This window comes from Oenanthe melanoleuca, chromosome 10, assembly GCF_029582105.1.
Source record: "Oenanthe melanoleuca isolate GR-GAL-2019-014 chromosome 10, OMel1.0, whole genome shotgun sequence".
NCBI lineage: Eukaryota > Metazoa > Chordata > Aves > Passeriformes > Muscicapidae > Oenanthe > Oenanthe melanoleuca.
The window spans coordinates 3,190,646-3,214,159 of NC_079344.1; the positions used below are offsets into that span (position 1 = coordinate 3,190,646).

The following is a 23,514-nucleotide window of genomic DNA, read 5'->3' on the forward strand; positions in this document are numbered from 1 at the left end:
CATAGTTTGGACTCGATGATCTCGGAGGTCTTTTCCAACCTAAGTGATTCTGTGGGAGGGCACGGTCCCGGGAGGCACGGCCGCCTCCCGCAGCAGGCGCGTCGTGCAGCTCCAATGGCGCGTTGTGCTGCCGGGCACGGCCCCTCGCCGTGACACAGCGCTGCCGGCACGCCGCGCTGGCGCCGGGCCCGCACGGAGCGGGGCCGGGGAGGGCGGTGCTGCCCGCTGAGATGGCGGCGGTGCTGAGGCGCGGAGCGGCCGGTAACGCGGGCGGGAGCGCGGGCGGGAGCGCGGGCGGGAGCGCGGGGCCGCGGCCAGAAGGCCGGAGGGAAGGGCGGCGGGGACGCGGGCGGCGGGGCCGGCACGGGGCGGCCGCGGGTCTCGGTGCCTGCTCCACTCCGCCGGATGTCCCCGTGAGAGACTCACAGGCCGAACGAAACTACTGTAAATGAAAACAAGGTCTCCGATCCAACTGACGGGCACATTAACAACTGACATCAGCTGGCATATGGTAAACTTACAGAGCAAACTCCAAACTTAAGGCGCGAGGAGGAGCTTGTCTTTTTTGAGGTGTGGTTTGGAGGTCAAATTCAAAATAATTTCCCGTTGATGATAACAACCTGTAGTGCTCACTCTGGTAGGGTAGGTTAAACTCACAGTACCTAAACCACACCATTTTATTTGGTAGCCACAGACCAGGAGAAAAGTGAATGAGAGGCTCGGTGCTGTCAGTGGTCGATCTATAGGATATTGGGAATGAAAATCCCTTTGTATGACTGTACTTTGATGGAAGGAATCAGAGCTGCAGCACACGAAGATTAAGTTTCCGTGAGCTGTGGAGCCCATCTGATTCCCAAAAGCCTTGTCCGGCACAGAGCAGATCCTAGTTGGCTTCCAGAGTTCCCAAGATGCTCACACCACCTTGAAATTTCTGGAATTTAAGAATGACCACACTATAAGTCAGTGAACACTGCTCCACATCAGAAGCAACAAACAAGCCTATAAATAAACATTAGAAGAGTGAGAATCTCAGTTTATTGGGTTCTTCAGACTTGTTACTTCATAATCTGCTCGGTTAAAGAATGAAACCCTTACTTGGTACAACTGTATATTTAAACTCTGATGTGCATACTACTAGTAGATCAGTCAACCATCAGTAGAATGACCCCCAAATAGATAAATTTAAAAATACTCTTCAAATGAAGCTGAAGAAGGTTATATACCATAGAACAAGTTTTATGTTGTATAAATACATCATGTATAAATACATAAATAAATACAAGTGTTTCTTTCCTGGAAATACAGAAGTGATGGGGATTCAATCTAAAGTTTGCTGAAAACCTTTCTTTTTCACTGCAGGGCCATTTTTTGATTATTGGTTAGAAGAAGATTAGAATTTTAAGTAATCCATATAGTTACTAATGTAGGTAAGACAAGAAAAAAACAAATGCTTTTTATTTAATCTCAGTCAATTCAATAATGGAATTTAAATTATTACTCTGTATTCATCTGACTAGAGCTAGGATAAATTCACAAGACTTCATAGAATAAATGCTTATATGAGTGAGCATTTAAGTATCTTTGACTTTGCAAGAATCCTAGGAATATACTTCACTTTTTCAATCTACTGCCTTCCCAGGAAATACCCAAGAAATCAAACATTTCTGGGCAGAACCCAGAAGAAAGAGCATTTTCTATTATTTTTTCTAGTGTTTCTCAAATAGCTGAGTAACAGTCTGTGTCTTTGTCAATTTACTTGAAATAGAAAAAATACTAATTAAATTACAATAACTATGTAGTTATATGCCCTGTGTGAAGTGCAGCAACAATTATAGATGTCATATGTAAAAGAATGGGAAAATCCTTTCCTTTTCATTAGTACAGACTGCTTGAAAAAAAGATGTACATTAGTAGTATTTCTATTGAACTGCAGTCTGTTAATATTTGTAAGAAAGAATAAAAGAGTAAAAGGCTCTGGAAAACATAATAAATTACATAGCAAGGGATCCTTCTCTTTCAAAGGATTTTTTTATTTAGAGAATACTGTCTTCCTCCAAGTGGAAAAATATCTCACATTTCAGCAAGAATTGAATAATGTCTTAAGAAATTACAGTACAAAATGGAGCTAATTCAGTAGAAGCTTAGGTGGGCAGGAAAGACTGTATAGCAGATGTTGGGAGGAGGGTTGTTAATTTTTGGAACACATGTATTTACTCTGGTTAACTGTAAAACTCTAGTTAATTATCATGCCTTTAATCATGCCACCTAGTTCCTGCATGTGTGTACCTCGTGCATTTTAGGCATTGCACAGTACTGCTACCTCACTTGGTTCGCCCTGATTCAGCTGCATTGACATGGCAAGTGTTCCTGCAAAATAGTTGCTGCACAGACATTTGAAAAACAAGAATTTTTCTGCGTGTGAAAGTTTCTAGGAGATTTTCTTAAACATGTAAAAAGTTGAAAAACAGTTGCTATCCTTTACCAGTATGATTGCCTAAAGATAACAAGTGAAAGAATTGTCCAGAACTTCTGGCTGTGATGAAGGAGATAACAGGATGGACTGTGTGAAAACCTGGCAAGAAATACTGCAGGGCAGTTGTTTGTAGCACTGGACAAGTTTCTGGAAATACTTAATGTAGGATGTTGATTTAGTATCATCAAAAGATTGTGAATAGACTTCTGTGATACTAAGTCCATGCTAATATGCACATTGCATGTTGTAATTTTAATGTCAAATACATGCAAACATTTCTTCCTCCATCACAGCACCATGCTCAGAAAGGCTTAGGTTTAAGGATTTATCAGTTATCTTTTTGAGGAAAAATTAACAGGTAGCTGTAGAATCTTGAAGTCCTGTGGAATGGTGGTTCTCAGTTACATACAGTAAAGCATAGCTGATATAATTAATTACAGCTATTACTGACCTTACAGAGTACCAAGAGCCAGCCAGGCTATCTGTTCTCAGTGTGTTGCAGAGCATCCAGAATCTCAGTGCATCATTGGCACAATCTCTTAGCAAAATAGCACATTTGTGACTTTGAAGCAAAGAATGCCTCAAAGACTCTCAAAATGCTAAGATATCTCTAACTTGGCCTTGAGGCAATGAAGCTCTGACTTGGCATAAAGCAAACTGGCATGGAATTAAAATGTGGCTTTTGTGAATATCTCCTTTAATCTAATTCTAATTTTGGTTCCAGAACTGATACTATCACAATTTCTCCCCACCCCCAACACCTCTAGATTCTAGTACTGACAGATTAATTTTAAATGTAATTAATTTGTAAGTACCCCCATTTTATAGCTTTCTTTTTCTTCGTGATCTTTTTGTTTGTTTGCTATAATTTTGAGATGTATAGGTATATCCTTATTTATTTCTCTATTTTGTAAGAAGTTCTGAAAATTTCAAAAGTCACTTTTAAACGCATTGTACAGTTGACCTTTACAATTGGTCATTTTCCTCTTTTCAACAGGCATATGTAAGGATTTACACCGAATTTGAGTCTGCTTTGGGTTTTTATTTATTATTTTTTTAATACTTTTGAATATTTACTTAGTCTGAAAATAGAGTAACTGTTTCCTTGCCCTCAGTCTACCCTGAGCATTGCCCAAGGATGTGCCAATGACTTGGCAGCTCTGCAGGCCTTTATAGGGGAAAGAGCAGGCACTGAGACTTCTCAAAAGCATTGTGTCAGTGCTATTCATATTTTTTTTTCAGGGCTTCTTAGCAGATTGCAGACTTTAGCTCCCACAGTACGAACTCTATCATCATCAAAGTCCTTTTCACAAAACATTCCAAGCTGTTTGTGGAAACTGGGCCGACTTAATCACGTGGCAATTGCAGTGCCTGATCTGGAGAAAGCTCAGTCCTTGTATAAAGATGTGTTAGGAGCCCAGGTGAGTGAGACTGTTGCTCTTCCTGAACATGGTGTCTACACTGTTTTTGTGGAGCTGGGAAATACCAAGCTGGAACTTCTACATCCTTTAGGAGAGAAAAGTCCCATCGCAAGCTTCCTGCAAAAAAACAAGACTGGAGGAATGCATCATATCTGTATTGAGGTATTTTCACACAATATTTCATGTCATAAGATAGATATATTCAAGTATGCATATTTTAATAGTTTTGACCTCTGTCAAGAACTAACATATAAGGCTTACATATTTCTTCTCTGTTATGCAAAGGAAAATTTAAATAGATGTTTTGATAGGAACTTGTTTCAAAAAAGGTATTTTAAGAAGAAATTAAATTATTCCTGACCAGTTACAATTTAATATCTGCAGTGAAAACCGTGCTGGACACAGTAGAGTGAGAGAGGAATCCAAGCCTAGTACTCTCCTAATATGGATGCACCCAAAGGCTCTCCAGTGTTTACTTCACTCAGCCTTGGGGATGCAGGAGTTCATTCCAGCTGAGCCCAGACTCAGTTCCTCTTCAGGCCATCTCTGCAGGACAAGAGCAGCAGCTGCTGTGGCTTTTCTGCTCAGGGAAAGAATCTGGAGGGGGCCATGGCACATGTGGCCTTTCTAGTTTAGATAATTTGACAGTCATTAATTTTTGTTTTGTAGACTGGTAGTTGTGTGTAGGAAGAACTGTAGTGAGTTTGGAATATTCATGAACAAAACTGCTGCAAATGAGTAGGAATTAGATGATGTCTGTTCCTCTAAATTAAAACTAGGAATTTCCTTCTTCCCTACAATGGCATTTGGAGCGTTTATTCACCAAATTATGTCCAGACACCTTGGTCTTGAAAAATAGCAATGATATTATTTTCATTCTAGGTCTTTATTGATTATTGATTATTGAATTTTTTAAACAGAGTATTAATATTATTGTTTCATTTAATGAATGCATTTAAGTTTTAGGAAAATTCAAATTTAATTGGATGACATGACATCATCAGAACTTCAGAGTGTACAGTATAGGCATGTTTTTGCTAATTACATATTTCAGTAGGAAACAGTACTGAAATACTATATTAATGGCTATTATTATAGTTAAGTTCAATAGGAAGACCATGTCTGGATATATTTTTGATTATTCAAAGCTTTTTTCTTTAGGAAACTTTATGAATCATAACCTAATCAGAAGGAGAATACATAAATCTAAAAGGGACTTCTACCTTCTGCCCACTGCCCTCCCTTTTCAGCAGCATTTAATGAATCAGTGCTCTGTCATCACTTATAAAGGGAGGTATTTTTCTTTAGTTATTGAGAGCTGGAAAGCAATATAATCTTCCTAGTAAAAGTAATGCAGAATTTAGATTATTTATGGAGTCCTTATAAAGTAACACCAAAAATAATCAATGTTCTTTGTGCATGAGTGATTTTTGGTTTATTAATTTCTTAAATATAGCACAATCTGTTTAAAGGGTGTTTTATAAAATCTTCAAATAACAAATGCAAACTTCTGTAGTATTTTTATTTTTAAGATTAGATGTTTTAAATGCTCCTAAATGTAAAATCTGCATAAGACAGTGCAATATGTTAATTTTGTGAACTGTATCTTTTTTATTAGGTTGATGACATAAAAGCAGCTATGACAGAACTGAAGAAAAAAAAGATACGAATATTGAGTGAAGAGCCAAAAATAGGTGCACATGGCAAACCTGTGATTTTTCTTCACCCTAAAGATTGCCATGGAGTCCTTGTGGAGCTTGAGCAAGCCTGAGCTGCAATATTCATAAATAAAACAATAGAAGAGTTGTGAAGTTCCTGAGGTGGTGCTGGGAATATTGATGTGGTATTCAGTCTCTACAAGTTCATTGTAGTTCCCACGGATGAAGTACAGCTTTTAAGCACTGAAATAGTGCTACAGATTCAGGTCTTTGTTGTTGTTGCTGATCTGATTTTCAGAATTAATATGCTGGAATTTTTTGAATTCTCTAAACACAAACACATCAGCTAAGTTACATATGTACCATAGTAATTTTTCTTTAGTTGCCGGTTTGCAGCATGATTTTACTTCTGTAGCCACAGAAACTGTAAAGTTTCCAGGTCAAGCTGCATTATTTTGCTCTACATTTCAGAGCAGAGACCCACTTCTCAGTGACAACAATATAGCTTAGACATTTTCTTTAGAAGTGAAGGAAAACAAACACTGTGTTTTCTCTTTTCACCATTCATCACTGTGCTTCACAGTGATTGGTTCATGCAATTAAAAAATCTATATTTTGTTGTATGGGTGTCTGCAATCAGTAAATTAAGTTTTTCTTGACATAACCATTACTGCCAAGGAAGTTACAATGCATAAATCATCATTTAGTTTTTTTATGAACTTTGTGGATGTGCAGACCATGCAAGAAGAGAACATGGAAATTACTTGCCTGACATATATTTCAGACCGTAATGCACTTGTAGCATTTTAGATTTTTTATTTTTAGGGTTTTTGAAAATTTTTTCCCAAACTTTCTCCATAGAAGGACATTTTGAAGAGATGAACAAGCAGCAATTAACCTCTTCACTTACTTTACAAATACAGTTTTCCTTTGCAGAAACACTTACCAACACATTATTTTCTATAATAACCATCTGTCTGAATTACTGTCTCCAAAATGACATGGAGGGAGAATGATTGCTAGAAACTTAAATTTAAAAAATCTTAAAAAAAGCATTCTACTCCCTTTGAGACCTCTGAAATCTTTGAGAGGTCAATTGTGGTAGAATACTTTCAGCTTCAGTACCTTCAAAAAGAACATACCTGCCCTATTGGGCTGGAAATACTGCTCTTGGTATGTGTGGGAAGATGGTTTGTAAGGACAGTCCAGAAGGCAATTTTCCTCAATGAATTACAACTGTACTAGTTGTTGAGGAGTGGAAACAGCCTTGCCTGTTCAATGAGGATGGGTGTTATAAAAGAGTGGATTAGCTGGCTAAGAGTTAGAGAACCAGGGTCTGCTGCAGTTTGAGTCTGCTGGCTGTGATGTGAGCAGGAAGGAACATGCAGTCATGCAAGGGACTGGCAGGGTAAGATTCTCTGTGAGGGTCAGACAGGGTTGGGTGGTTGGGTAAGGGACAGGCTGGGGTTAGCTGATCATGCAGAAGGAAGAAGGGAGCTTGCAGACTGAAGATGAGGAGGAGTCAGTGCTGTGTGGAGTTGCCTGAGAAGGCATGAAAGGTTTTTAATAAGGGACTGGTGATGGTGCCAGGTATGTCTGTCTTGGCAACTGCAACAGGTATGTTGATAAAGTGAGACTCAATTATGTATATGAGGTTGTTTCATCAAGTTAACAATTTTGAGAATTAATAATATGAATTAAAACATTATTTGCCAAATGTTTAAACAACCTGTCTACAGATTATATCTGCAGATATGTTGCAATTCTGTGTAAAATGTACATGTGTTACAGTTTGGATAATGTTTTGAGTTTTTAGTGTCTTCAAAAGAAAACCAAATTCAGTCAAGTAATTGGGATGTAGAAGGGGACTGCTGGGAAAAGTCACCATAGAAAACCATAGAAAATAACCTCTTAGTAGCAAATGGAGAATCTTAATAACTAAATTAAAAGCATCCCCACACAAAATGGTGTTTCCATTAAGGGCCTTTGTATGTTCATGGAGTGTGCCTTGATACGAACACCTGGGGTATAGCTACCCCAGGGCAAATAAACACAGACCGCACTGAGCACTCAGCTATTGCAGTAAACACTGATACCTAGCTAATTGCAATGCAGTATCATTACATTAGGACAGCTTTTCATTTTTTCTATTGTGGGAAAGATTAGCTACTGTCTCAAATTTGCATAATTATGAGCAAACCCTGTCATAATTGCCCTAAGATATGTGTTTCTTTATATACAAAATAGTCACTATCACTTAGCTGCCCTAGAAAGATCTAGAGGTTTCTAATAAAAGGCCTGAGGAACCAACTGTGTTTATCATTCACCATAAGATGTGTTCTTGGAGAAACCCTCCTTCAGTGGGCTTTTGAATAGTACACATTGAATCATACATTTCTAAACTTTAGGGGTGGATCTCTGTATTATTTGCACAAAGGAACAATAATCATGATTTGTTCTCTTGTTCTTGTAAATCTGGCTGTATGATGGGATGTGACTGAGTCCAGTGCAGTTTTCTGCCGTAATGTTCAAACTTTTGGTGTTTTTGTTGCACTGGAGCACCTCAAGCAGCAGGGAAAGGTGAGGCCATTACCTAACAGGATTGCACGGCATTCAGGAGTGTGATTCACAGAGAGATGCTGCGGACACTCACTGAAAGCACCCTCCCCTTGGGGCCGGCGGCAGAGCAGGTCCCGGGGATGGCGAGTGGCCGTGCCGGGTTCACAGCGGGATGCGTGCCGCACACATCGCTGTCCGCAGCTGCTGCTCCGGGGGCCGGGAGCGGATTTGGGGCCGGGGCTGCGGCCTGCTCGCCTCAGTCCCCGAACCAGAGAGCTGCTCGGGCTGGGCGGCAGGGTCACCTGCAGCCGGGCACACGGAACGCGTCCAGGCGGGCTCCGAATCTCTTCAGAGAGGGAGGCGCCACACCCTCCCTGGGCAGCTCTTCCAGTGCGCTGCCACCCTCCATGTGAAGTTCTCCCTCACGCTGAGGTGAAACTTGTGCTTCAGTTAATAGCCATTGCTCCTCGTCCTGTCGCTGGACCGCACTGACAGTGTGGCACAGGCGGAGCTGGCGCAGTGCCCGGCCGGTGTGGAGGCGGATCGCGGGCAGGTGAGCGCTTTCCGCCGATGCCCCGGGCCGTGCGGTGCGGTGCGGGGCCGGGCCGCCCCCCGCTCCCCATGGGCCGTGCGGTGCGGGGCCGCCCCCCGCTCCCCCCGGGCCGTGCGGTGCGGTGCGGGGCCGGGCCGCCCCCCGCTCCCCATCGGCCGTGCGGTGCGGGGCCGCCCCCCGCTCCCCCCGGGCCGGGCTGTGCGGTGCGGTGCGGGGCCGCCCCCCGCTCCCCCCGGGCCGTGCGGTGCGGGGCCGCCCCCCGCTCCCCCCGGGCCGTGCTGTGCAGTGCGGGGCCGGGCAGCCCCCCGCTCCCCCCGGCCGTGAGGCGGCGCGGGCGCTATGCGCCATGCAGGTTCCTGGGCGCTGGCGCAGGCAGGTTCCCGGGCGGGCCCGCCGCGGTGTGCGGCGCTCAGCAGCCACACAAAAGAGCGGCTGCGGCTGCCCCTGCGCCCGGGACCGGCTCCGCCGCCGCACCGCAGTAAGGACCGGGGCCGCGGGGTGGGGGGCTGACCGACCGACCGACCGACCGCCGGCCGGGGTGGTCGCCGGCATCGACGGCTCCGTCGGGGTGGGGCGGCAGCATCCCGCGGGTCTTCTCAGGGGAGCGGGCAGTCCCGGGCGGGCCCCCTCCCCGCGCCGGCACGGACGGTGCTCCCCTCGGATCGGGGCTGGGCGCTGCTCTCCGTGCGAGCGGCTGCCTCCGCCTCGCCCCATCTTCATCCCCATCCCCTGGCAACCGAGCTGCCCGCAGGCGGACGGGAGCTGAGGGGAAGGGGAGCCCCTGCGGCACGGCGGGGCTCTGGCACCGGGGGCTCCGCACGCCCGCTGGTCCCCGCCGCGCCCGGGGAGGCTCCGCCGCCCCCCGCCCGGCGAGGGAGAAGCGGCGGCGATCCCCCGGGCCGGGCTGCGGCTCCGCTCGGCTCCCCCGGGGCGCTGCGAGCTCCGAGCCCAGCCCGGCCCGGCCCGGCCGCCTCAGCCCCCGCGCCGGGACGGCGGGACCGGCCGAGCGGCATCCGCGTCGTGTCCGCGCTTTGTGCGAGCGCGGGAGGCTGAGGTCCGTGTGTCTTCATAAGAATGAAAAGAAATGCGAGAGGAGCCCTCCTGTAATGGAGCACCGTTCGGAGTTTATATCTGGTTCTGATTTCATGCCTCCACTGTAGGAAACCGATCAGAGCCTTTGATCCGCTCTTTTCCCCTTCCCTTCATCATGAGATCTGGAGGGGAAAGGGTGCTTAATTAAGAATACCTGATTTTTTGCTGGGATAAGCAGCATGAGATATTATAGCATGGTATGTTTGCCTCTTATTGAACGGTTTTTTGAATGTGTGTGTGTGGTGCCTTGTATTGCCATAACAAAAGGGATGGGGGTGGGGGAAAGGAATGGAATACTGCATTTAGAGCTGCATCTTGGAAAGTCAAAGACTGCCTTATTTTGCCTCAGCTGGCATTCCGTGCTTTCAGATTTATGTGCTTGCATCCTCAGTGTCGTTTTGGTGATTGTTGCACATTAGTGAGGACGTACAGGAAAATAAATTTAAATAAAGACAAGGATGATACAATGTGCATAGTACAGAGATAATGTGCATTGCAGTGATGTTTAAGAAAAGTCTGAAATTACTGTGACCAGTTTGAAAAATGCAAGTAGTGTTTTCAGTCGCATTACATGGCCAAGGCCACCCTAGGAGGGGCTGGGAAATCTTTTTGCAGAAAAGGTATTTCTCTATTATGCTTGTCACCCAAGAACCCCTCATTAAGTAATGAGTAGAATTGAAAAAGAGAAACAACTACTGTCATGGTTTTTTGTGATTCTGTGTAAGCCACAGTGTTTCTAATGCAGCATAGTTTTAAAGGGGAGGAATTTAAGTCCTTATTGTCACTCAAGATAAAACACTATGTGCAGGTTATGAGTTTGAGAAGCGAAGATTGACACTTGTGTTAAAGCATAAGATGGGAATTTATCATTGTTTTGTATTGGTTCTTCTCCATATGGGACAGACAAGATGAAAGTGTTTTTTTTTTTTTTATTTTCTTGCAGTTGTTTTGTGAGAGCTAAACTGCTGAAGTCAAAGCCACTGTCCTTAGTCCGTTTTGGGCTCACAGGATTTTGTACTGCAGAACTGTCCTTATAAAACCTGATTGTCAGAGTTTCTAAATTCTCTGATAGCTTAGCCCTTATCTGCACTTGGAAATTTCTGAAGCTATTTTTAAAAATGCATCAGCAGCTACATTATTGCTCCCTCTTGATCCTCTGATAGTATGGCCTCTTGCAAAGGCTGTGGCTGCTCAGCTCTTTTGGTCAAAGTATTGTAGTCCTAAGGAGGAATCTCGAAAAACATGTTTTGTGCAATTACTTGATTAATGCAGTTCAGGTTGGGGACTGGACATGAATTCAAACAAGCTAGGTGTTTAAAAAGTGACCTTTGCTTAAGGCTGTGAACATGAAAAACCACTTTGAGAAGCATAATATTACCATCTCTCCAGCTGTTATGACAAGAATATTTGCTAAGAAGTAATTTGTGAAAATAACGCAGTTTAAACATCTTTCAGTTAATATTCCTGTGCTGATGGTGGAGAAATTAGAGAAAGTGACCAGTTCCAAGCTACCATCTCCCAGAGAGTCATGGAGGATTCTGGTTTTGTTCAGAATAAATCTTGGTTGTAGCCTTTAAACACATCAGGGTTAGGTGCTTCTGCAGACTTCATATATCAATTTCCCTTGTAATCTGTGTTTAAATAAACAAGGGAATTATTTCATGCTTTAAGCATAGCAGTGGTAAAGGCGAAGGAGCAGATCTTCCAAAAAGACCCAGAGGTCCTGGTGAACAGCAAACTGGACAGAAACCAGCCAGGTCCCCTGGCAACAAAGCCAGGAGCATCCTGGTCTGTATGGACAACAGTGCAGCCAGGACATCAAGGGAATGTTGGACAAGAGATTGCTGATGTTCTTAACAACCTGAAGTGTTATGATTCTGTTTGTGCCTAACTGTACATGATACAAGAAGCAGACACGTTTCCAGAAGTCAGATTTTTAAAGAAAGATTTAGAGTTTCCATTCTAGGACTCATCTGTTCATCTCAGTAAAGATGGAATACAGCATCAGTATGATACATTAACCTTTTATATGTAAAACAGTACATTACATTAATATGAACTAATACCTTACTATAAGCCTCCCAAGGAAGAGGTATTTGCTTGAAATAAACATAAAGAAATGCACACTACTTCCAAGCAAGAGCTTGTATCTTTTGGCACTAAGAGGCAATTAAAGATTTGCAACATTTGTGCAACATATGTAATGGTAGTTGTTACATCTAGAGAAAATAAAGATGCAGTCACATGCACTTCACAAGTTAAGAGGAAGAGCTGAAAGCAGAATCAGAATACGCTGGTTTTTAGATACTCAAACCTGCAGTTGCTGGGTCAGATGCTCATTATAAGTATTTGCAAATGCTTTTAGTCTACTGGGAAGAATATTATATGTATATGTTGGGGTTTTTTTGTTGTTTTTTTTTCCCCCTGAGGACCCATGAGAGCTGCATGAAAAGCAGCTCAAGACAGCACCATGTGATTGGTGAAGTCCTTTAGGCTTTGCTGTCTGCAGGAGCTGAACATGCACCACTGAAGCTTTGTCATGGCACCCATGAGAAGGACTTCCATTTGAATTCTCAGTTTTGTCTGAACTTAGGTCTTGGCTAACAGTACTATTTTTTGGAAGGAAGTCTTTGCACAGCTGATAAAAAAAAAAAAAAAAGTATGGATTGAGCTGTTTGTTTCTGATGCTGGTAGGTAAATGCACTGTCACTCGAGTACATGACATTGCTTTCCTTTTTTTGTTGCAGTACTTACTGTCTTCATTTACATGCTGCAGCAGAGGAAGGTGATTTGCACTTCAAGAGGAGTAAGTTAGAGCTGAGCAAAGACTGGTGTGGAAAACTCTGGGATTAATAGGTGCTTCCACCTAAGCTAAAGAGGAAGAACTAGAAGCCCTGTAGGTGGGGATGACGAGGAAAAAGTGTCATTGCTCTCCAATGACAAGGTTACATGAAATACTGCTGGAGATGCATATTCTGAAGTATACTCATGCATGAAGGGATCATTTTCCTTTGAAATAGAAGGAAATGAAGAGGAAAGTTGGCAAACAGGTATACAAAATGTGTCAGTTATAACCAATGTGAGGTTTGCAGTCTAGATAAGGATTTTCAAATAGTAGTACTTCTGCAATACAAACATCCACTGACACCAACCCAGGCTTCCAGTGGGAGCTGCATGAGGAATATCTTGGGATAGTTGCCTGGTTTGAATTATTAGGATGAAATTTCCTTCAGAAAATAGCCTTCCTAGTTACAGGCGTAATAATGAGGGTTCAGCCACATAGAAATTTTTATTGCTTTGTTACTTGAAAGGCAGCTTGAGTATTTCCATTCTATTGATTGAATGGAATTTTTGGACTTTGTTTTGTGCATTGATATTAGGAATATTTGTGAGCGTATCACCAATTTGCATTATTTCCAGATTCCCTTTACTTTCTGAGAGATCCGCTTCACAGATGCACTTCTCAGCTACAGCCTTTGCATAAGTTCCTCTTCCCAAGTCAGTTGTACAGTAACTCTGAAAAGTTTTTGAAGTGAAATGCTTTTTATTTCTGAAATATTCTCCAAGAGAGACCTGACCTTGCAAGTTTTTCTTGTGTATGTATTCTGCCTTTGTGTTAAAGGGTCACAGGGTCTGACCCTTGAAAATGTAGTGTAAGTTTTATTTTAATTATTAATTTAGTGAAGATTAAGTGTAAAAACAGATTTAAAAGTCTTTCAACTGAGTGCAGAGGTTCAATTTATTTAAGAATTCATAATAAGTTCATAGCAGGCACACTTACTTCTTTCTATGTTAAATGTACAAAACCAGCAACCAACAGCTCACAACCCAAATAATAGCTCTGTAACACTGGCCATGAGTGTTCTGGGAGGATGCAGGCCTAGATTTGACCCCTGGAGTTGAAAATGCCAGGTATTATAAGAACTTTTCAGAAGAACTTCACTGAACCTGAACAGCGAATGCCAAACACAGCTGATCTTTATGTGAAGAACTATGAAAATTATATTTCCACAATTCTATCCACATCCTTACTGCTTTTGTTCACTAGACACAAAGGTGCTTGAGTAGGCTGTGTCACACAGTGTGCCCTTCAAGGTCAGAAGTGTTAGTTAACTTTGCCTTTTCCTGCTCCAATACCATGGTAAAATATGCCTGAGTTACTGTATTAATTGAAGAGAATGAGGCTTGCACGGTGCCAAGAGTGAAATGGTATCAATAAACTGATGTTGCTCTTTAGAATCAAGAATACAAGCTACTACAAAAAATTATTTCAGTGCAAGGGCAAGTGTACCCTTTTGGTTTAGTCAAATCTTAAAATAGGAGTCAAGACTCATACTCTGAAAGCTGAGAGGTGCCTTTTCAACACATCAGGGGGAGTGTATGGAGATGGAATTGCCTGTTTTTCATGCAGAAGCAAGATTGCTTCAGAGCTGCTATGCTCCTCAAATCCATACCAAATCTCTCTCCTGGGAATGAAGTCTTGTATTAAACACTGTTACTAAACATCTGCATTTTGTTTGTTTGTTTGTTTGTTTGGGGTGTTTTGGGTTTTTTTTGTTCTTCTAATCTGCAGCTTTTGTGTCTGGTAAGGATGGCCACTTTGACTGGTACCAGGTTTCAGGTTTGCTGTGCTATCTTGAGTTTCAAAGACTGCTACAGCTACTAATAGATGATTAATCATGAAGGCAGTTACACAAAGAACTGAAATACTTCTGCTCTTATAAAATGATCCAGTATAGGAAAGAAGCAGACTTGCATGATTCCAAATTCTTACTATGCAGCATAGCACATTGTTGCCATGCTACCAGATTGTTTGCCTTGATATTTAAATTTGCCCTTAGATTTCTATTAAAAAAAGATGAACTGTTAACAGTACATTAAAATATAAAATAACCTGACAAGACATAAGCCTCATTGCCAACTTGTTCATAGTTTTTTGGCATCCAAATATTTTTCTTTCCTAAAATAAACTCCACTATCACAACAAATCTAAGATATACATGAGTCAATGAATTATGGAAAGATTCTGTTTGGGAGTGCAATAAAGGTTTATATCAAAGGGGGAATATTGATTATGGTTTCCATATATAAAAAAATATGCATTTGGCCTACCTTACTAAGTGCCTCTTGCCATCTTTGGTCCCCTCCAATTTAACACGACAAAAAGAAATCAGAGTATGGCATTTTCTTGTATTATGGAGGAGAAAGGAACATTATTTCTATATAATTGTGTGTAGATATATATAAAATGTCCTTTAGGCACAAAAATCTCGTGTTACTGGAAGACAACTCTGATTAGAGACAAGGCAGCTTTAAAAAGAAACTTATCCCTGTGATATTCTTAGCCAGTCAATCAGTGTGGCTTTAATTATGTAGAAGTATTTGACATGTTATGGCCCAGGAGATAAGAGCTGTTGCATACTAGATGAATGAAAGGGAAGGAATTCTGTTGGTGACTAGAAATCCCATGCTCAGTTCTGCATTAGGGACATAAAATGAGCACTGGAAGGGTTTGCTTCCTAGTAAATAGTGATTTGCATTGTATTGCTGATTCCAGGGTTATGAAGGTTGTTGGTGGCAGAATTCTTCATTTCTGATTGACTACTTGCTTTATTGGTTGTGAAAATACCTGTGTAGTATCAGGATTGTGCCTTTAAGTCAGTTGGGTTGGTGTGAGTTTTTTTGTTTGCTTAGTTTTTGATTTGGCTGATTGGATTTTGTGATTTTGTTTTTTTTTTTTTTTAATAATTAAGGGATTTTCTTTATATTTTCGGTGACAGGTGGAAGTCTCAGTTTTCACCAAGTAAAAGATATCTGTTGTGATACTGGTTGTTTTCAGTACCTGGAAAGAGACCACCTCAAAGTTTTTCCACATCGATTCCACACCTATCTGCAGTGATAATAAACAATCTGTACAGCATGTGTTTAATTTGGTCTCTGTCCTCCATTTATTATTCAGTTTGCATGCATTATAACTGACCCCCCAACTAACACATAATGGTTTGGGGGGAAAATGGAGGGGAATTATATATTACAGTACTACTATACCTTTGCAACAGTATTGCTTTCCTTTCTGTGCATATATCTATATTTGTTTTTAAAGTTCTTAGTCACAATTCAGTAAAATACCTGTCTTATTCTTGAGCCAACATTGATTTATCTTAGATGTGTTAACATGTTTTAGTGTTGGGACTCTTATGATATTTCATGGTTTAGTTAAGGCTCCAGCTGTTGGTGTGTGAGAATCATAGTTTTGAGCTTTTTCTTTATTATTTTACTGTGCCACTGGGGGTGGGAGTGGAGGTATATTTGATTTTTTAAACAAACTCTCCAAAGTCTGCTATATTAATTTTTCAGCTGTAGACTTACAGATTTTTAAGCTCTTTGTGGCACGAATATCTGCAGAATACTTAACATGATGAAATCTTGGTTAATGGACTTTTCCATAACACACATAATGTAGGATTTATTTGCTCCCAGTTGAAAGTTGTTATTATAGCAAATACAAGAAGAAGAATTGAATGGAAAGGAATATATAATGTGACTGTTCAGGGTTTGCATCTGGTCAAGGGGCTGATATCTGGAGGCACAGAAGTTGATTATACCCTTGCAGTTCTAGGCTACATAGGCTGGTACAAAGCTGGATCCTGCAGAGAAGCATTCTAGGAGCCTCTCAATCCATTGGGAGAGCCCAAGAGAGGTGCACACAGTGTTTAGGTAGTTGTTTTACAGTGTAGGCAATTTCTGTTATATGGGTACTGTGACATATCTTTAAGTGGCTGGAAGTTGACCTTTGATTTTAACTGGGTGCGACTCAAGCATCTTTCAAGTGTTCAGTTTTGCTACAACCTGCAGCCTTCCCTGCAGAGCTCCTGTCCCCAGGAATGTCCCACAGCCCAGCAGGACCATGGCTGCCTGTTGCCTCAACACAAGAACTGGTTACCAGCAGGAGACTGCCATGGGGTAGTTGTTCAGCTAATTCAGTTGTTGATAACAACTAACCTTAGAAAGGTGTTGACCTAATGATAGAAAAATAGTAATTGCTGCAATTGTTAGAGGAATTAGTCTATGTTTGACTTTCCCCATGAGCATGACAGTTATATAGTCAGTAGTGTCTAAGGATCATATTCTGCCAGCCATAATACTTTGTGTCATATATCTATATATTTATGCAACTGTAGGCATTACTTACTTTAAAGCAGATATCAAAATTTATACACCTATTGCCTTGAGGCTCAGTTGAAGACAAACCAGTCTATGTATGAACAAATAATGAAATTACTGAATAAATCAGCAAGACTCAAACTACCATTTACATTATTGCCTCAGTAGCTACTTACTGCATGTTTAGTGATGAGAGATGCAGAGTTCTGAATTGGAAAATTCATAAATAACCACAAAATAGACTGACCCACAATGTACCAGTGTGATGCCTCAGTGATTTTTCAACCATTTCATCTTTAAAGGAAAAATGCTAATTCTTGAAAGTGTTAGCCAAGCGCGTAGGTACATTCACTGAGAACCTGGGAAATGCATGCTTATTTAAATACATTATGCAAACCTTTATCTTACAACAAATACAATGCTGGGGAAATTCTTGGTTTCACATTAGCTTTTAAATATATCTATTTCTAAAGATATTAGAATATTAGAGAATATAATTTCATTAATATTCCCTTAGTCCTTTGCTAGTCAATGTGTCAGGTATGTAGCATGAGACTTCTTGTGTGTAGGTGTCTTCCATACTGCTGCTCAGCTATAACCTTGGGGTACAGCAACCTTGCACTGCAGGATTAGTGCCTTTTCTGCAACATATCTGCCCCATAGAGTTCTTTTTCTGTGTAATGCCATTATTTTACATACTGCAGTTAAGCCAGCTGCAGTCAAAACCTAATCTCTTGTTTAGGCTAACTGTAGATCTAATTAACCCTGCTGACATGGCATCTTATTCAATCACAGAGCATACTTCCTCCAAGAGAATGGCTGAAGCTGTATTAATACTTTTTAGAATATTGTCTAACAGTGAGTTTTCACTGTTCTCCCTGTTCTGTGCTGCACTGTTGCCTGCTTAGCCTGTCAGTTACCAATAGGGGAAGTCATTGTACCTGTGTGTGAAGAAAAGGAAAAGAAAGATCAGCCCCAAATGCAGGCTGAACTCTCCACATAGGATTTGGGCACATTTTTAGAACTGTCAATGTTCCCATCTCTGGCAGAGCAGAGGACAGCAGAGAAGACAAGATATAGCCAGCTATCATCTCCTGTGACTTCATGAAGCTAATGAGCATGGAGGAATGATGTGCACATAGTCCAAGATTATTCAAAATAGCATAGTATGAGCTGCCAAAGGTTCATGTCAATCTGTTCTACCATTTCTGCTGGAATATTTATCTTTTTCTAAATCATTTTACTCTTATTTTCTTAATGACAATATTTCAGCTTTAGAGACACCAGTAGAGAGTAGGCTTTACCATATCACTTAGAACAGTTGCTCTTCCCTATAATGACTTGGCAAAAGTGAGATGAACATTCAGTTATCATCATAAAGGTCCAAAGGAAAATGAATGTTTCCTAAGACCTTCAGCAGGCTGATGTGTAATGGGAACTATGCTCAGAAGTGATTAATTTATGGAGTATCATCTCCCAGCATCAGGCTTGAATCATGCAGATTCTGTTGAGTTGTTACAGAAATCACCTAAAATCAAGATGTTTTTTCCAAAGATAGTCAGAGACTTTAAGAAATATTCAGTCCCTTGATTTTGTTACCAGAACCACTCAAGATAGGGAATAAACTTTAGGGGTAAACCGTGGGATTGCTTTGTTCTCCTGCTTTGTCTGATGAAGCTCAGTTCTTCAATTTTCAACAACTTCTCCAATTAGACAATATCCACATGGCTCTTCTCCTTTATGAGCCATTAGGATCTAATGGGATAAGACTTGTACATCAGAGCCTAGACAGCTAATGATGCCTCACTTCCTAGCTGTAAGTGGAGCAATTTAAACAACACAGCTAATACCTACAGTTTCAGCACAGAAAAGTCTGTTAAATCAAGAACTTCACTTGAACTTTGCCTGCAGATTTCTTGTAAAGGGTTTTTCCACCTTTACTGAAAAACTTCTTCAAACTAGAGAGTAGACAGTTGAGATAGCCAAAGTCACATTTTTTTCAAAGAATCCTTTAGCTGCAGGCTTATTGCACATTTTATTCAATCCAAGATGAATGTTGTTTGTATTTTATGTAGCATCAGAAAAGAAATGAAACTTTGAAATCTTCTGTTTAGGCAATGAAGATATTGAGGTGAAAAAGGAGGAAGGAAAAAAAATTAGCTTGGTTGTCCAAAATAAAAGAACACTGTCTTTGGTATTGCAATTTCACTGATAGAAATCTGCTTAGACTCGTCTGTTTATCTGCTCAAAGCTCTTTACATAACTGGCACTTTGTCATCTTCTGTCCATAAATTATAGACAGTCATTGCTGGAGTGTCTGAGTAACCAAGGATAGGGTTTGTTGCTTTGCATATAAATGGAGCTACAGTCCTGGATCTGTGTGAGCATAAATAGGGACATGAAGGCATTCTTGCTCTTGAACTTGATACCAGAAACCCCCCATCCTTAATGCCATACATCTGTGGGTGCTGGTGTAAATATGAAGCAGATAACCTCATTGGTGCCTTTAAAATGGAATGATTTAAATTGATTTGGGAGAGATGTGAGTGCATAAATCACAACAAACTGAATACAGGTCGTTACATGAAATAGACAAATTAGGTTATGAAGTTTATGTCAAGTGTTTTTCACTGACTTGGTGCAGAGAAGACTTTCTTCAAATGTTATTCTTTGCATTGAAAATACAGTAGTAGAGACAGTTTACACCTCAGAAAACTCAATCTGCATCAACCCAAATCTTTCCTAGTGTGAGACTACAGTAACATCTGGAAATAGATCCTTAAATAGAACAGAAAATAGGCTTTATCTAAATATTCACCTTAGTAATCAGCTCTTTCTGCCCAGACGAATAAGATCCTAGTCTTTCAGCATACAGACCATGTTACAACTGGAAGATTTAAACATCTGTGTAAGTGCTTGGTACTTTTTTGGAAAGCAAAAGGTCTGTACAACCGAAAAACCTAGCTGCAGTGAACCAGACTTCAAAAGAACTACAACATCCTAAATGTAAAACTCCACCTACCCCAACTGAGGATAAATAATTATATCATTACTGAAATTATACTGGTTACTGTGGATGATCCATCCATAGCTGATTGCTTTTTTCTGATGGCATTAAATAATGTGCTGAAATTTGCATTGCAAATGGTAGAATGATCAGTTTGTTTTTTTTTTTTCAGCAAAATCAGGTCAATTCCACCCAGGTCCTCTGGATACAACAATCCAATAGTGAAGAGCATTTTGGCTACTCTGTTTTTCATCTTTTGTTTGCTTAAATTATTTTTTGCTGAGCATAAAGGACAGATATTTTTGTAAGTTCATGGTTGGGTTTCACAGATGTAGGTTTAAGGAGATTATTTGTGCTTTAGGATTTAACATCTACCAACATGCTGTTCATTTGCCTGATATCATGAGGGACTAGTTCTTTCATTTGCAATTTATAAATCCTCATCTTCAGACTTTGATTTTCAGATAGCTGGATGTTTGAAATGTCCAGCAGTTATTAATTTATTGAATTTTATCTCAGATGAGCTAATACTGTTTATTCAACCAGCATGATATGTGATAAGTCCAGGGTTTTGTTTTTAAATTTAAATAGAATAGGTAATGTAACTGGTAGGTTTTTGAGGAGTCACCATAGGAACCCTTTGATGCATGTTTGATAAAGAATGCTCTTTTCTTGTGTCCTTACCTTTCCAAAAGGACAACAGCAGAAGCTCAAAAGTCCATATCCAAGGCTTTTTCCTTCCAAAAAACCTTGCATCTGGAATGAAGAAGTCAAACTTGTGCTCTGTGTGCCCTAGGTCTTTGCAAGGGTGGTAAACAAAGATGTAGCTGAGTCTCATGTCAAATTTATCTCATGATACCTCAGACAAATGCTTGTAAATGTATCTGCTGTGGCTCATATAGTGTTACACTTCATGCAGACCAATTAATAATACTGCTGCAGGAGCAGCTCCATATGCTTTGCTTGATAAATAAATCCTTTATTTCCTGTAGAAGTCTAGATCTTGAGATTGTACCAGTTTTTGATCCCATTGTACCTGGGACAGAGCTGCTGGGTCCAGGGAGAACAGAAGCTCTTGGGCATTTGCTGTGCAATAAATGATAACCTGCTCATAAAGCAGGATGCTTGTAGCATCAAAATGTGAGAACAAAAGGTGACATCAAAATGTGAGCCTTGTGTGAAATGCCTGAGTTAGCTAAATCTCTATGCTGCTTTCAAATATGTTGCCTCTTCTTTTATAATTAATGATTGAAATTATTTTATATATGGTGCAGTGATTGACTTCAGAATGAGGAATTTAAAAAATCCCTATGAGAGAAAGATCATAATAATTAAATTATTATGCTAGAAATTTGAAAATAACCCTGTTTTCTTTCTCCGTGGCTTTTCATCCTGTTCTTGGCAAGCATTTTCCTATGCTGTGTTTCTTGTGCTATGAGAGCCATTCTGAATTGCTGATAGGCTCAAAACTCAAGCAGTTTGTGCTCAAATGACCAAATGCCTTGATTTGATAATTCTGAGCTGGGATGCTGTGAGCTTTCAAAATGCAGTCTAGCATTTTACAGGGGGTTGCAGGCCCCACTATAGTCTTACCAAGAGCTCATCTTGTATTCAGTTTTCTTTGAACTGTGAAAAACCAACAGAGGACAGAATTTCCCCATTGAAGTTTTATTATCTTTTCAGAGCTACTAAATAAAAAATGCATATCCTCTTATACTGTAATTTTGTAATATAATGCATCTTAAGCGTGTTTTGGTACTACCAAGATTACCACCAGATTGTAAGTGTTTTATGGAACTTCCTTCCACCATTTAAAAATTAATACTTTTTCTTCTCTGATATTCAAAAACTAGAAAAAATGCAAATAAACCAGAAAGAGGACTATGGAAGCAGTAAACAGTTGTGTATGAATTCTGCACATGTGCAAAGGTCATTTTCATGCACTAGAAAGCTGAAAAACCCTGCAAGATAAAGCCTGCAGCATGTAAGGAATGTTGAGACAGGCAAGGCCAGAGGCAGAACCTCTGGATCCATCTGCTGTCCTCATGCATGTAATGGGAAGTTTGAGCAGATAATGCAGAGCAACTGGGGGAAAAATTATTTCCTTTCCAGAACTGGCAATTTTCCCCATTACACAACACACATACAGTGCTATACTCTGACAACATAATTTGACCTTGAAAGAGTCAAAGTATTCTTTGCACTGAAAGGTACTTGATTTTTTGCATTTAAAAGAAGAATTCATTATTCCATGCAATGTCCATGTTTAATTTTTTATATCTCAGTGGTGTTTACTACAATTGTGATACAGATCTCTACTGTTTTCATATAGCTGCTGCCGATCCTGACTAGATTTACTCTTATTTTGTTTCATAGTTCTACTAAAACTTTCAATGAGATCTATTCATGAGGCCTCTTGTACTACACACAGAAGTACCCCAGGGCATTGTATAAATTAATATTCTATCCATGATTGTAGTTAGTAGTTAATTTATCATTTGGCAGTGAGAAACAAGAGACTAGATTACTGATTAATTGCAATGAAGCTGAACAGGATACTCACATGTATGCTGAAACAGACTATTACTGCACTAGTGACAGCCTTTACAATAGGCAACCTGTTTTAGTAGTGTTAAGTCTAGCAGTTTTAGAAATAAATGAGAACAGTGGTAAGTAGTACCAATATTTTTAGTTTAGCTAATTAAAATTTTATGACTGGCTTAGAGGATTTGAGTTTATGGCATCTTCATATTCAGCATGGGGAAATAAGAGAATTCTCAGGAGTTGACTTCTGCTATAACCTGTCATATTTTATTATGTTGTTTCCAACTCTGATTTAAAACAAAATAAACTTAATTTATTCTTCACTAAAAAGAAGAGGAAAGAGAGCCAATAACTGCAGCCAGGAGGTACATCTGAAATAATACCATGTTAGGAGCAATTGCATTCAGTGATCATCCTAAGAATAATTGTATATCCTAGGAAGAAGCTTCAGAAAAATACCATAAAGAAATATTCATGGATTCCAATAATTATCTGGTATGTAGTTATCAAATGAAGTCTAGATAAACACAAGAGTATGCCCTTTTCAGCACACAGACAAAAAATGAGTGAATGAGCCAATCTCTTCTATTCGAGAGCGTGTGTGTATGCTCCACAGAAACAGATGATCTGGAGCCTTCTCACATGGGCTTCAAACATCTCTGCCCCAGGAATATCTCCAGTTATGTCTGTGAAAACATGGGTGCTCTGCATTAAAACTCCTTCTAGGTTTTAGATTCTATTTTAAACCAATCATAATTTTAAAAATATAAGACTTTCCTTCCTAATGAATTCTTGTGCAGAGTCACAGGGCCATATACAGCCTGATGTAAATGTGTCATCCTTAATTGATGTCTGCAGCAAAGACATACAGTTTTGTGGAGGACAGTGTGGCTTAGGAATGGCTCTTAGCTTTGGGATGAGGCATGGACATGGCCAGTAGTTAATTCTGTAACCCTCTGTCAGACATTGTGGATCTAATAGCCCTGATGGCAGAAAAAACTGACAGTCCTTTAATCCAGTTTCACTGCCACCATCTTTAGCCA

The 23,514-nt window shown here is 40.5% G+C and overlaps 2 protein-coding genes across 5 annotated transcripts in view; both read left to right on the forward strand.

Moving 5' to 3' along the window:
- The first annotated feature begins 93 nt into the window (after positions 1-93).
- Positions 94-5,705, forward strand: MCEE (methylmalonyl-CoA epimerase). The gene is made up of 3 exons (XM_056500255.1): positions 94-261; positions 3,716-4,056; positions 5,513-5,705. The coding sequence occupies exons 1-3, from the start codon at positions 231-233 to the stop codon at positions 5,663-5,665; spliced, it is 525 nt and encodes a 174-aa protein (XP_056356230.1). The 5' UTR covers positions 94-230; the 3' UTR covers positions 5,666-5,705.
- Positions 5,706-8,425: 2,720 nt separating this feature from the next.
- The window catches only part of APBA2 (amyloid beta precursor protein binding family A member 2), a 73,415-nt gene continuing 58,326 nt past the window's right edge, over positions 8,426-23,514 (forward strand). For 2 of the 4 annotated variants that reach the window (XM_056500256.1, XM_056500260.1), the window contains exon 1: positions 8,426-8,664. The gene's annotated coding sequence lies outside the window, so the exon portion shown is untranslated. Of the gene's footprint in view, positions 8,665-8,941; positions 9,143-23,514 lie in introns of those variants that run through there. The other 2 variants (XM_056500259.1, XM_056500261.1) reach the window with 2 other exon arrangements.